The sequence below is a fragment of the Trachemys scripta genome, chromosome 6 (genome assembly GCF_013100865.1).
Source record: "Trachemys scripta elegans isolate TJP31775 chromosome 6, CAS_Tse_1.0, whole genome shotgun sequence".
Lineage (NCBI taxonomy): Eukaryota > Metazoa > Chordata > Testudines > Emydidae > Trachemys > Trachemys scripta.
In genome coordinates, this window is record NC_048303.1 from 25,803,205 (window position 1) to 25,817,442 (window position 14,238).

General features: G+C 42.1%; 1 protein-coding gene across 2 annotated transcripts in view; it reads left to right on the forward strand.

Moving 5' to 3' along the window:
• Positions 1 to 506: 506 nt before the first annotated feature.
• The window catches only part of C7 (complement C7), a 35,224-nt gene continuing 21,492 nt past the window's right edge, over positions 507 to 14,238 (forward strand). Inside the window, exons 1-9 of one of the 2 annotated variants that reach the window (XM_034774111.1) lie at positions 507 to 733; positions 1,053 to 1,108; positions 1,824 to 1,899; positions 3,036 to 3,177; positions 5,755 to 5,896; positions 7,765 to 7,903; positions 9,223 to 9,357; positions 10,822 to 11,065; positions 11,806 to 11,919. In XM_034774111.1, the coding sequence (XP_034630002.1) occupies positions 728 to 733; positions 1,053 to 1,108; positions 1,824 to 1,899; positions 3,036 to 3,177; positions 5,755 to 5,896; positions 7,765 to 7,903; positions 9,223 to 9,357; positions 10,822 to 11,065; positions 11,806 to 11,919 (1,054 nt within the window). In that variant the 5' untranslated portion in view covers positions 507 to 727. Of the gene's footprint in view, positions 734 to 1,052; positions 1,109 to 1,823; positions 1,900 to 2,249; positions 2,300 to 3,035; positions 3,178 to 5,754; positions 5,897 to 7,764; positions 7,904 to 9,222; positions 9,358 to 10,821; positions 11,066 to 11,805; positions 11,920 to 14,238 lie in introns of those variants that run through there. The other variant, XM_034774112.1, reaches the window with a different exon arrangement.

A 14,238-nucleotide genomic window follows, 5' to 3' on the forward strand; every position in this document is an offset into this window, starting at 1 on the left:
CTTCAAGGATTGAACTCACAACCCTGGGTTTAGCAGACCAACGCTCAAACGACTGAGCTATCCCTCCCCCCAGTGAGGCTCTGTGGGGCAACAGGGGCAATTGAAAGATTGAGAACAAAACATGCATCCAGACCTTGAATACTTGGCCCCTGACCTGATTTTTCATGATAGAAACTGATGTGTGGAGATTAGGCTTGCTACTGCACATCACCACTGCAGACGTGTGTACTAAGGATTTGTGGCCAGAATCTAAACTCAGTCATACAGATGTAAAACAGAGTAACTCCATCCACTGAAGAGAGTGAAGTGACTCTGAATTTGTGTAACTGAGGTCAGAACTGGCTTGTGGTCTCTGAACAGTGAAAGACATTGCACCATAGAAAAAAGGGAGAGAAACTAAGTTTTCTTTCAGTGAGTCCTTCCCATAGTTTCATGCCAGCCCTAGTTAGCATAGCCAAGCCTTGATTTATATGTATATTATTCTGTCTTTAAGATATTGAGCAGCTACAAGAACAGGCTGTTTGTGTCCCAGGAGGTGATTAAATGGGTTAAAGATTAAAATTCCTCTGTATTGCTCAGTCTTTCTGTGAAAGAGAAGCAAAACAGCAAGGCAGAGAGACTCCAGAAGAGACAGACAGACTCCTCCTGCTGCTGACTTGCCTCCTAGTCCCAAAGGAGGCACATTTCTTCCCTGGTAGTTGCTGGATATCTGAGTGTTTCTCCTAACATGAAGGTAAGACAATCACTTAGCTAATTTCTACCAGTGAAATGAATAAGATGAATTATTAATTTAAAAAGGAAGATCCTTGGCTGAGAAATGTAATGGGATAAAACTGCAATAAAGTAGACAAACAAGAAAAAGCGGTTTGGGTGGCTAATCTGATGAGTGTTCAGATTTCACATCATTATTAGCAGTGCCATTATTATTTATTTGCATTGGAGTTTGGCTGAGTAAGGGCTGCCAACCAGGTCCCAAAGTTGGCAAAACGCACGCAAAAGAAAAAGCAAAACAAACCGAAAATTAACTAATGTTTTCCCTCCTTCTTGATCAGGTATTTGAGTTTTTCCTTCTGGTAGAAGTTACAGGTTTCTTTCCAGTTTTTTCCAGGTGAGTATTTATTTGGAACTGTGTGTGCTAAAGAATGACTATGAATTGTTTAATATACGTATATATAAATGCTTACATAGACGTGACTGGTCCACAACGTGGGGAGAGGGTTAAAGGAATGTCTCAGCTTGTGCCCGGTGAGAGTGGAGCCACTTTCCCCATCAGCACTGTCAGTGCCACCAACCACTCCAGTGGCAGGGGGGAAGTGCGGTGAGAGGCGGGCCACTGCCTCCCTCCCTTCTGAACACACTGAAAGAGCTGGCAAGCTCCAGGGGGAGCACTTCCTGGGAATTGTGCACTTCCTGGGAATTCTGGCTGAGCCTGTGAATTCCACAGGGAGCTCCCACTGCAATCTGGCCTCCCCACGATCCCCGTGACACAGGGCTGTGTGCTGCTAACACAATCTGTATCCCAGTGTATAGTGTTGAGATGGTCTATGCGAGCATTCAGGACTGAGCGTGTGCCTCCTCAGGGATAGTTTCTCCTGTCTGTCTAGTGGTTAGACAGAAGGATTGGGAGGCAGTTTTATTCTTCTGTGGCAGGATGAGTGAATCCCATTGGTTTCAGTAGGAGCCCAATCAGGCCCCATATTTTTAATCAACATTCATTTAGCTGTGTCTGAAAACTTGGCTCTAATGCTTATGAATGGAGACATTGCAATTCCTTATAATTTGTTTCTGTTTTTTTAATAATGCAAAAAATAATATTGAGGCAGTCCTTCCTCTCCGGTCAATTGCCACTGGAATCCTTATGGCCCTTGGTCTGAATGTGATGGCTGCACTAAAACTCAGGTATAATGCTATTAATGCTTTTTTCCTTTTGCTTTCCTTAAGATGCATTTTTATAATAATTATGGTAGTGTTATATCTGTAAGAGGATCAAAAGCCTAAAGGATATGATTTGTCTCTGCAAGGATGCGATATTCTAAGAGCTGACAGTGCAGAATGAAAGGACATTGATGTTAGGAAGGAAGATAATAATCATAAGCATAACTGACTCAGCAGTTTTCGTTTTGGTGATAGTTACAAAAAATGTCCTAGTGGAAATTCCAGTAAACTCTGTTATAATTCTTCAGCTGATATCTATTGATTTCTATTAGTTTTTATTGGATGACCCAACTGCTCCATTCCATTCCTAACAGGAATCAGTAGAAACAAGCTGAAAGTTTTCTATGTTGGCACTTTCACTCAGGTGAGAGATATTTTTGATTTTTAGATTCCTTATTGCTTCCTTTGATAAGTCATTAATTAGGGATAGGTGGATGGATGGGTTCAGATTAAAAAAGGGTCAGTGTGCACTTTCTCTCAAGACTTGACATGAACCTGAATTTGTTTTGAGATGCAAAAAAACCCCCAGTTTGTCTAACTTTAGTTTTTGTCACATTCCTTTGCACTACCTGCTTCCTCTTGGGATCGATGGCTGTTTTAGTTCTGGCAGGTCAGTTCCAAGAGTGACTAACACCATTAAAAATGTTGATAAAATGCAAAGAGAGTACAGTATTGTGACTGATGAAGTGGGCATTCACCCACGAAAGCTTATGCTCCAATACTTCTGTTAGTCTTAAAGGTGCCACAGGACCCTCTGTTGCTTTTTACAGATTCAGACTAACATGGCTACCCCTCTGATACTTGACAGTATTTTCAACTGGCTCATACTAGCTGCAGTTAGCGCCTAGGTTTTAGAACAGAGCAATTGGATTGATTAGTCTACTAGGGCTAAGAAGAGTAGAGTCCTTTCTGTAAAACCATTTTTTATTGATATGTTGTTAGTTTGTAGTAACATGAGGAGTAGTGTCTTTGTTTTCAGGAAACGTAAATAAACATTTCAATTAATTACAGCAAAGGATTTGTTGTGCTGTCATGAAAGCAGTCTAATATTTCTGCTTTAGGTTTACACTTTCTAAAGGTTTCTATTGATTTGCATTCAGATTCGCAGACGGACAATAGCAGTTTATGGCCAGTATGGGGGAAACCCATGTGTTGGGAGTGCCTTTGAAACACGACAATGTGTTCCTACGAGAGGATGCCCAACAGAGGAGGGCTGTGGTGATAGGTTCAGGTGCTTTTCAGGTACTTTATTTTAGTTTATTTTTCATAACTTTCTGATACTTAAAGTTATGAAGATGATTATGTAAAGGTGCTTCCTGTTCATCAGACAATCACAGTATCATAGGTTAAATAAAATCAAAGGATGAAAGCTCCAGTGTTTACAGGAAAGAAATTCACAGGCCAAAGATCAGACACAGCCTTATTAACCCACTATATAGCCTTGCTGTGGTCCCTCTGTGCATATATGCCTTACCCCACTGACACGTTGGAGGGACACAAAAGGGGGCACCATCTAAAGGGGGGGGCAAATGGCCACCCCCCCATAACCTGCACATTAAGGACAGCTGCATTATTCAGTTGCATCTGTCCCACTGATGACTGGAGATAATTGTTAAGTCTTCTGAAGCTGGAGAATGAGTACAGGATGATACAGGCACAGTGAGAAGGTTTCTTATACATTTGCAGTACTCTGGAAATATAGTGCTTCCAGAGTACTGAAAATGAGTCCAAGATCTTTTTCTTGATGGGTAACAGCTAATTTAGGCACCATCATTTTGTATATATAGTTGGGTTTATATTTTGCCATGTGCATTACTTTGCATTTAACATTGAATTTCATCTGCCATTTTCTTGCCAAATAGGGTGACCAGGTGTTCGGTTTTCAACTGGAACACCTGGTTGAAAACGGACCCGGGCGGCTCCGGTCAGCACCACCGACCGCGCTGTTAAAAGTCTGGTCAGCGGTGCTGCAGAGTTAAGGCAGGCTACTTCCTACATGTCCTGGCTCCATGCTGCACCCTGGAAGCGGCCAGCAGGCCTGGTTCCTGCGGGGGGGAAGGGGGCACAGGTCTCTGTGCACTGCCCTGAGCACTGGCTCCGCACTCCCACTGGCCAGGAACTGCGGCCAATGGGAGCTGCGGAGATGGTGCCTGTGGGCAAGAGCAGCGTGCAGAGCCTGCCTTATCGCCCCTCCCCCCCCGCCCCACTGCGCCGCTGACCGGGAGCTGCCGGAGGTAACCAGAAGCCCCCTCCTGCACCCCAAACCCTCATCTCCAGCCCCACTCCAGAGCCTGCACCCCCAGATGGAGCCCTCACTCCCCCTGCACCCCAACCCCTGCCCCAGCCTGGAGTCCCTTCCCTCACCCTGAACCCCTCATTTCTGGCCCCATCCCAGAACCCACACTCCCAGTTAGAGCCCTCACCCCCTCTTGCACCCCAATCCCCTGCCCCAGCCCAGTGAAAGTGAGTGAGGGTGTGGGAGAGAGAGCCACTGAGGGAGCGGGGAATGTGGTGAGTGGAGGGCAGGGCCTCGGGGAAGGCGGGGGGCTAGAGTTTTCAGTTTTGTGCGATTAGAAAGTTGGCAACCCTATTGCCAAGTCAACCAATTTTGTGAGATCCCTTTGTAACTCTTTGCAGTCTGTTTTTGACTTAACTATCTTGAGTAATTTTGTATCATCTGCAAACTTTGGCACCTCACTGTTTACCCCCTTTTGCAGATCATTTATGAATATGTTGAACAGCACTGATCTCATACCAGTACAGACCCCTGGGGACACCTCTATTTACTTCTCTCCATTCTGAAAATGGACTATTTATTCCTACCCTGTGTTTCCTGTCTTTTAACTGGAGTGCCTGGGAATGCTTTCAGGCTCATCTAATGATCCTTAATTTAATTTAATGACAAGCCTTTTGTTATCTTAAGCACCCTGCCTCTGTTTATAAACAAACTCCCTGCACCAAGGAGGGAAGTCATTAGTAGCATAGAACTCATCACATTCCACCCTCAAGCTCTGACCCCTGGATGCTGCAGGGTCCTTGCCCCATCCCAGGCAATTGGGGAGGAGCATGTGACCCTTCACCCGTCAATCCCCCCATGCATCTCCCCTGCCCCACTATATTATTTTACATGATCACATACTATTATGACACCAGCACTCCTGTATGCCCACTGTTCAGCCTGCACACTGAGGGCCCAGTTTTGCTCTGTTACACCAGAATAAATGGAATGATGGATTTTCTGTGTTATAATTGCATAGTTCACAACCACTGCTGACTGGCCAATCAGCACACTGAATGAGTTAGGGGTTGTGTGGAAATGATGAGCCCAATTCTCCCATCTCTTACACCAGTGTAAATCAGGTGTAACTCAGCTGCCATCAGTGGTGTTACAATGAAGTAAAACTGGTCTAAACCAGAGAAGAATCAGGCGCAATATATGAGCACGTAATTAAAGGTTGCATTCTAGTGTATACGCTCCAGCAAACCTAGCTATATGTTTAAAACATGCTCTGAAATGCCCTCTGTTCAATTAAAGTGTCATTTTTTAGAGACATAGTGTTGCTTTTTGACTATTGCCAAAAACAGGATTTGAACCTTGGTCTTCCAGAGATATATCGGTCACAGAGTCAGGCCCCCGAGTCCAAGTTTTTTCTTGAGTTTCCATAATTTTTCTTAAAGCTTGTTTTTAATTAGAACTGCACAAAATGAGAATGTGGGATTAAATCGGCTAATTAACATGCTTTAATTTTAGCTGCTGTGTATCCAGATGGACAAACATGTTTCCCCTTTGCCCTGAGATTTTTTTTGTTTTGGTTTTAGGTCAATGCATTAGTAAATCTCTGGTGTGCAATGGAGACCAGGATTGTGAGGAAGACGGTGCTGATGAGGATCAGTGTGAAGAGAGCAGACCAGCTTGTGACATTAATAAAATGCCTCCTAATTCAGAACTTACAGGAGCTGGGTAAGCTTCTCTTGAGATCTCATCTTATGTGTTACAGCAATATCTGTGCTAGTTGTATTTTTGTAGCATTTTACAACAAATCTGTGACTAGATAGAGACAAACATCTTGGCCTCCAGTTAACCTGCTCACATGCAACAGAGGGATCAGCTCCCGATCTCAAGACTATTATTTTTACTATTTTATTATTTGTGTTAACCGTAGTGCCTAGGAGTCACAGTCATGGACCAGGACCCCATTGTGCTAGGTGCTGGACAAACGGCAGCACTAAAGAAAAGTCTCCTTTAGCTAGAATAGAATTAGAGCTTACAGTCTCTCTAGAGGGCATTCATTAAAGTGTACCATAATCTATAACAATTGTTTATGAGCAGGCATTCTACCTAACAGAAGGCAGCAATACACATGTACAGTGTATAGCACATTACAACCTCTTTCTTGCTCTAGTCTGCCAATTTAGATAGAGTAAACAGATGATTGAAGGACTTTGCCATATGTTTTCATTATGGGTGTGAAATTTTCTCCTCAGATACACACATATAACTTCCATTGACTTCAAAGGGAGTTGCAAACAGAGATATGATTGCAGAATTTGGCCCTATAAGCTGAAATTTTATACTAAAAGAGCCTAGTTCTTCCCTGACTTACACTTTGAGTAGTCATTGACACCTGTGTACTGTGTATATACAATGCATACAATGCACCCAAATCAAAATGGTAGCATTTTACAATGACTTTGTATAAGTGTGATGATTAAGGAAGGTGCATGGTGGTGGAGAATCAGGCCTAAGATCTCAATATAGGTATAATTTTTGGACAAGATTCACTGCTATGATCTGGCTGCTGTGCTCTGGCTCCACCAATACAAAGCAGCTAGGAACCTGTTTTAACTGGGTTTATAGCTGTCTTGCTTCACAGAACCATCTTAAGGCAGCCAGAGTATAACTATGAAACTGGCCTTTTGATTTTGAACAATGATTTGAAACAGTTGCACTTCTGCAACTTAAACACGTCTTTAATTTGAAATGAAATGTTGCAAACTAGTTGTCTATAACCAGGATAGGTAATAGTCAGGTTTCTAAAGGCATAGTAATAGCAGTTGCTTTTTTCTATGCAATAGCATTGTGGATCTATACTCTTTAATGACCTCAGCTACATGTCAGAAGTATTAGCATAACAAAATGATTATCTTTAACTTGTTTAATGTAGCCCTATCGCCTTGAGAATGATCTTAGCTCAGATGTGATAAAGAGGAGTGAAGTTTGTAATGGATTGGGCATTTTGCGGAGATAGCTAAACATAAGTAGTTGCCATAGATACAAATGTATTGGAGTTAGCAGGTGTGAAATATGTACTCATTGCTGACACAATTAAGAATGGCATTTTACTTTCCCTACTCTAGTATGTATGTGCGGCACTTTTATGCCCACCTAGGAGTCTATAATATAGTGTCCTATTTTCTTATGTAATGGCTTGTCTACATGGTGAGTTAGCACATGGCAAGCCAGGGTGTAAATCAACAGGGCATTAGTTTGCCACATGCTAACTCGCCATGTGGACCCTGCTGCAGTGCACTAAAAATTCCGTTGTACACTTTGGCATACTCCCATTTCAAACATTAGTACATCAGTGCTCACTATGGAACTTTTAGCGCACGGTAGCAGTGTCTGCATAGGCAGCTAGTGCACCTCTCCGGCTTGCTGTGCACTAATTTGCTGACTACACAGGCCCTAAGTCTATTTTTGATTGTTATATGCAGATGTAACGCTATTCAATTACAACAGCTTTTTGTAGTTTTAACATCCTGTCAACCATGCATTCATCTCAGTGACTCTGCTGCCTGAAGCTATCTTTTGTATTTTCTCTCTTGCAGCTTTGATGCCATTTCTGGTGAAACTAGGGGGAGAGTGATTCATACTAAAAGTTTTGGTGGTCAGTGCAGAAAGGTGTTTAGTGGTGATCAGAGAGAATACTACCGACTGAGTGAAAGCCTTCTTGCCTACACATTCCAAGTATGTTTGCTTTACTATAGCCTTGTTTTTAGAGTCATATTTAGACCTGGGAGAATAATGCGAAACATGAAAGGTTTCATGAGGGTGGCAAGCTTCCTGGAAAGAGTGGCAGACATGCACTCAGCCAGCCCCAGCTGTCTGGTTTGCTGGTTCAATTAGATGGTGGCTCCTTCACCTGGCCAGTCTCCAAGGGGAAATTCAGGGCTGGATTTTCGCCTTATGCGCCCCTAGGCACAGCATCTTCAGTGCCCCCCGGCCTATAGCTGACCTTCATGTTGCACACAGTTTTAGAGTGGTAAGGTGCCCCTAGAATGCTGGCATCCCTAGGCACCTGCCTACTGTACCTAATTGGAAATCTGGCCCTGGGAAAGTCAATACTCAGCATCTCTCACAAGATTAAATCCAGAGAGAGGAGCAGCCAACACCATTGAGCTGAACAGAGCTGGGTAACTGTCTCCTGAACAGCCCATGCATTTAAGGAACAGGATTGCCAACAGCAAAAAAGCAGTGTTGGAGACCACATGCCAGATTCTCAGCTGGTGAAATTCGGCATAGCTCTGTCAGTCTATGGAGTTATGCCAAGTTACACCAGGTGAGACTCTAGCTCATGGATCTACTTAGAGTTAAGTTTATCTCTTCCCAGAAAATTGTATATATGTTTAGTAGTTTTAATAGATGTAAAGTGGAGGATTTATCACTAGAAGAAAGGAACAGACCCCTGAATGTTATTGCTTAGATCAAGGTCTTGATCCTGTGCGCCCTTTATTTCAATAGAAGCATTGCGTGCCCATGGAATGTGTTCAACTCATTGAGGGCTTCAGAGAGAAGATTATAACCAAATAATGGCTTAAAGTTAAGCATGTGCATACATGTTTGCAAGATGAGGGCCAAAGTGTGGTAGACATAGTCTTCATCTCTCAGGGCCAGATCTTTACAGAGCGCAGGGGTCTGTCCTCACTTGGTTTTCTCTGAACTTGAGCAGCTAATGCACCTGCTCATTCTTTAGAAGTATAGCATGCATATGCTTCTTAGGACATTTGCAGAGATATATTACATCCCTTTCAGAGGAATGCTTTGTTCACTGTCATATCATTAATGGGCTTGATCCTGCTCCCATTGGCATCAGTGGGAACAGGGTCAGTCCTTAAATCCACTGCCATACTACTGCCATGTTTGTGTAAAGATATTTGCTTTATCCTGTATTCATACACCATCTAGAATGTATTCAACCCAAAGAAATCTTCCTAGTCTCTCTATGCCAGGAAGTGCATGTGCTTCTAACAGCCATTCATAAAGAACTGCATTTTCCTTTTTTCTAGGTGAAAATTCAGAATGATTTTAGCTATGAGTTTTACAACAGTAGCTGGTCTTATATGAAACACACAGTGCACAATGTACGATCAAACAGTGGCCATCACAATTCACAAAAGACACAGGAGAAAAGCAGCAAAAAGGTATGTATAAACTGTCTTTTTGACTTAGAATTTCCCATGAATGATTAAAGTCTTCCTTCCTTCAATGCTGTTTTATAATTTGAACATCTCCATGACCTTTTTTTTGTTTTATCCTGGTACTTTTGGTGCAATTTAGACAAAACAAACATAATCCCCCAAAGATCTATACAAAGAGGTCACTGGTCTGGGTTATGTTAGTTTATTTGTTGCCATAGTAATTGCTTATTATCTATTCATTTGATTTATTGGCTGCTTTTGCAATAAGGAAAGAAAGACTGGTTAATAACTGAATAATATTCTCTATGCTGATAATTTTCTTCTGAACAGTTCATTTAAATGTTGTTTTCTCTTTGCCTTTTTTATTACATTCCTCAGCATTTAGAGGCAATTTAAAAAAAAAATCTACAATGAGGGGTTAAAATTTGTTTTGCCTACCCACAAGAAAAATTGTATTTCAGAATTGAACTCTACTGAGAGCTTTACCTACTCCTTTATAAAGTACCTTTGTCTCCTATGTGCCTATAATTTGGAGTTAACTAAAAACAAGTATTAATTCAATAACTTGAGTGCTTCCCGTTTATATGGTAATATTAGTATCTTGGGCTAAATAAACTCAGACACTGAAGGCTAATATGTTTTTAGCTCATAATATAATTGCCACCAAGCTGACAGAAACTACCCTTCTGTTGTTAGTACACTGAAATGTGTACACTGATTACATATGTTGAGACTTACAGTAAATAAGTTCAAAATAATGCTTACTTTTTAACTGGAAGAAAAGCTGAGAAGATCATATTTATTGTGGGAATGTGTCTGAGAAGCTATCACAAAGACAAGAGTGAGTGGGGAACTTATAAAGAAAAGGGTGCTCCAGACCAGTCAGGGTGCAAAGAAAAGAGAATTTTCTGGTGCCTCAGTTTCCCTTTTTTTGCTGAACTGCAGTTCCTTTGTCTTCAGCCGGGCTCATTAATCAGGCTCTGCCAGGCACCTTAATGCCTGGCAACCACCATTAACTTTTACACAGGAATATGCATTTGCCTATTTGTCCCTTTGAAGCTTTTTTGGGAGGTGGAGAGTGAAGAAAGAATTTGCAGTCATTAAAAAGGAAAAAAAAAAGTGATTTTCTCTACCTCCCACACTATTCATATCACATTCATTCAGACGGTCCTATCACACAAAACAGAAAACCCCACTACAGGAAGAAGAACAGAACTTCAAAGGGAAAAACAAAACAAAACAAAAATCCAGTCTGTTAAAGAAACAGACCACCCTATCACAAGAGCCATAGAGCCATACGTAAATGATAAGTCCTGAGGACAGGAGTGAATCAGAATGCACGCGTAACATACTGAACACTCGTAGAAACTATTATCCATTAGCAAGTACAGGATCCCGAGGAGTTGATTGGCAGAAGCCATTCCATTTTTAAATAGCTGTATGACTGATTTATTTTCATCCTCTTAGAGTAACCACTTCATGGTTGTTGAGAATGATGTGGAAGTTGCTCAATTCATTAATAACAACCCAGAATTTCTAACTCTTACGGAGCCATTCTGGAAAGAGCTTGCCAACCTTCCTGCTGTCTATGAATATAGTGCATACCGAAGATTAATTGAACATTTTGGTACTCACTTCCTGCACTCTGGATCTCTGGGAGGACATTACAAAGTTCTCTTTTATATGGATACTGAAAAAATCAAAGCAGAAGGTAGAGTACTGCATTTGTTACAATGAACCAAGAGAATGAACAAGTGAAGAAACTGCTCTCTAGATCCTCCCAGCTAGCAAATAAAACAAAAATAAAGAGACTGCTTTCTCACCAGTCAGTCACCAGAGACTCTCCTTATTGATAATAAACTAGAGGTGGGCTCAAGCTGCTATCTTTAGATCCCGATCTGGGTGTTGAATATTCAAAGTTCAGGGAGATTTGGATTTGGGGTTCAGCCTATTATACATTTGGTTCCATGCATTATATATGTAAAGAGCCATTTGAAAAATTTGGATCCCAATCCTGGTTTGGCTTTTGAACAGCCCCAAAGTTCAGAGGTGTTTGGATATGAGGTGTGATTAAAGTCCGTCTCTAGCAAAGGCCGAACAAAATAAAAACAAAGCAAAGGGCAAAACTGCACATATGGTGATACTCAAAGACACAACCATTGCTGGAAGGGCAGGGGTGGGGTGAGAAAAAGGATAAATCAGAAAAAAGGAAATAATATATCAGGCAAATACATCGTTCAGCTTTCTGCCAGTATCCTTAGGGATAGCTACTGGTTACTGGTAACCCTTAGCATGGGATCTGCTTTGTAGTTGTCTCCTCCTTCAAGAAAATGTTGCAGTTGTTCTATTCCTAAAGTGGGCCCTCAGTCAATGGGAGCCTCACATATGAATCCAAAAGCAGAAATTAATTTTCAGCCTACTGTGAAGGTGACCGGATCTATTTCTTTCCAGGTTTGAGTATTACAGACATGTACAAATGTACATCATCAGGTTGGAACTTACTCATCGTAAAAAAGAAAAAGACTACCTGCTCAAAACTGGATGAGCTGTTAAAATTCTCTTCAGGTAAATGATTCCACGGCACAGAGATTTCTTGCACTGCAGTCTGCGGGATATGTCAGAACTGGTTACCTGGGGAGATCAATAAAACAGAAGGGCTTTTTGGATGTAGTGGAACCCTGACTATCTGAATGGAATTAGAGGGAATATATTTGCATAAACAGGTTTCAGATAAGAGGGACTGAGTTTTCATTGTAAATGATGCATGTCTGGTGACATAATCGAGATTTCAGATATAAGTGGGTTAACATTTGAGGAGCTGGGAAAAGGTATCACAATTGTCAAAATATTGTGTAAGTTGGTGGAATGAGCAGAAAAAACAAATGCAAAGCAGTCCCTTTCATCCGTTTGGTCACTAGGCCAATCCTGGCAGGTGCTGAGCTTCAGTAGGAATGGCAAGTGCTCAGCATCTCTCAGGGCAGGATAATAGGGTAATAGCCACCATGGATTTGTCAAGAACAAATCATACCCCCAACCCAATTTCCTTCTTTGACACGGTTACTGACCTATTGGATAGGGGAGAAGCAGTAGATGTGATATAACTCGATTTTAGTAAGGCTTTTGACACAGTCCCACAGGACGTTCACATATGGTCTAGATTACATTACTATAAGATGGGTGCAAAACTGGTTGAAAGACCATACTCAAAGTGGAGATGTCAATGGTTCATGTCAAACTGGGGAGACTTATCTACTGGGATCCCGCAGGGGTAGTCGTGGGTCCTGTACTAGTTAATATTTTCATTAATGTCTTGTAACAGAATGGAGGGTATGCTTATAAAATTTGTGGATGACACCAAACTAAGAAGGTTCACAAGCACTTTGAAGGACAGGATGAGAATTCAACATGATCTTGACAAATTAGAGAATTGGTCTAAAATCAACAAGATGAAATTCAATAAAGCCAAGTGCCAGCTACTACACTTGGAAGGAAAAATCAAATGCACAAATACAAAATGGGGAATAATTGGCTAGGCAGTAGCTGAAAAGGATCTGGGGTTCTAGTGGATCACAAATTGAAAATAAGCCAACAATGTGATGCAGTTGTGAAAAAGGCTAATATCATTCTGGGGTGTATTAACAGGAGTTTTGTATGTAAGACATGGGGGGTAATTTACCCTCTCTACTTGGCACTGATGAGTCCTCATCTGGAGAACTGTGTCCAGTTTTGGGTGCCATACTTTAGGAAAGATGTGGACAAATTGGAGAGAGGCCAGAGGAAAGCAACAAAAATGATAAAGGTTTAGAAAATCCGACCTGTGAGGACAGATTAAAAAACCCCAGGTTTATTTAGTCTTGAGAAAAGAAGATGGGGCCAGGGGGCACCTGATAACAGTCTTCAAATATGTTAAGGGCTGTTATAAAGAGGACTGAAGCTAGGACAAGAAGTAATTGGCTTTATCTCCAGCAAGGGAGATTTAGGTTAGATATTAGGAAAAAATTCTAACTATAAGGGCAGTTAAGCTCTGGAATAGGTTTCCAAGGGAGGGTGTGGAAGCCTTGTCATTGGAAGTGTTTAAGAGCAGGTTGGACAAACACCTGTTGGGATGGCCTTGCTTCAGTGCAGGGGGATGGACTAGATGTTTTCTCAAGGTCCCTTCCAGCCCTACATATCTATGATTTTATGACAACTATTCCCAGCCTGACATGATTAGCGCCCACCTTGTGGTAGATTTGTGGATAGCCTCTCTTCCACATCCCTTGAGCCATACTTATTCACAGTTGCAATGGCTCAGATCCAGAAAAGTACTTAGAAGACTAAGTCCCAGGTGTATGCACCAGTGTGATCAACAAACCTTCTGTTTGGCTGCCACCTAGTTCTGTAGGTGCTTAATTCACTTGGCACTAAATTTCTACAGTAACAGTTCCATAGGTGTCTCTGGGTGCACTACTGCCTTACTCTAGGCATCTGGACATCTATCTGTTGCCCCATAGTGATTCACAAAGTAGGGGAAGGTAGGCGGAGAAGTGCCTATCTCACCGTGGGATCCAATCTGGTAGGCGTGCTCCGAGGCTGCCCACCAGAGTGGGTCCCACTCAAAATCTGGTGGGGAGTAAGAGGAATGGTGATGGGGTGCTAACCTTATAACTTTTAGCCCAGTGGTGTGTGGAGTGTTTCTCACAAACAATGACTTAGGCATCTAAGTCACCTGACTCCAGGAGAGGGGGTCCCGTTCATGAACTGCTGGCAGAGATAGGTGCCTCCCTGCAGCCTGGACTTAGATGCCTACCTCTGTGACAAGGGCAGGGCTTAGCACACATCCCTCTTATCAGCATCTCCCATTGGCTGGCTTAGGAGGCTCCCTGCCTAGCATGCTGGCATTGT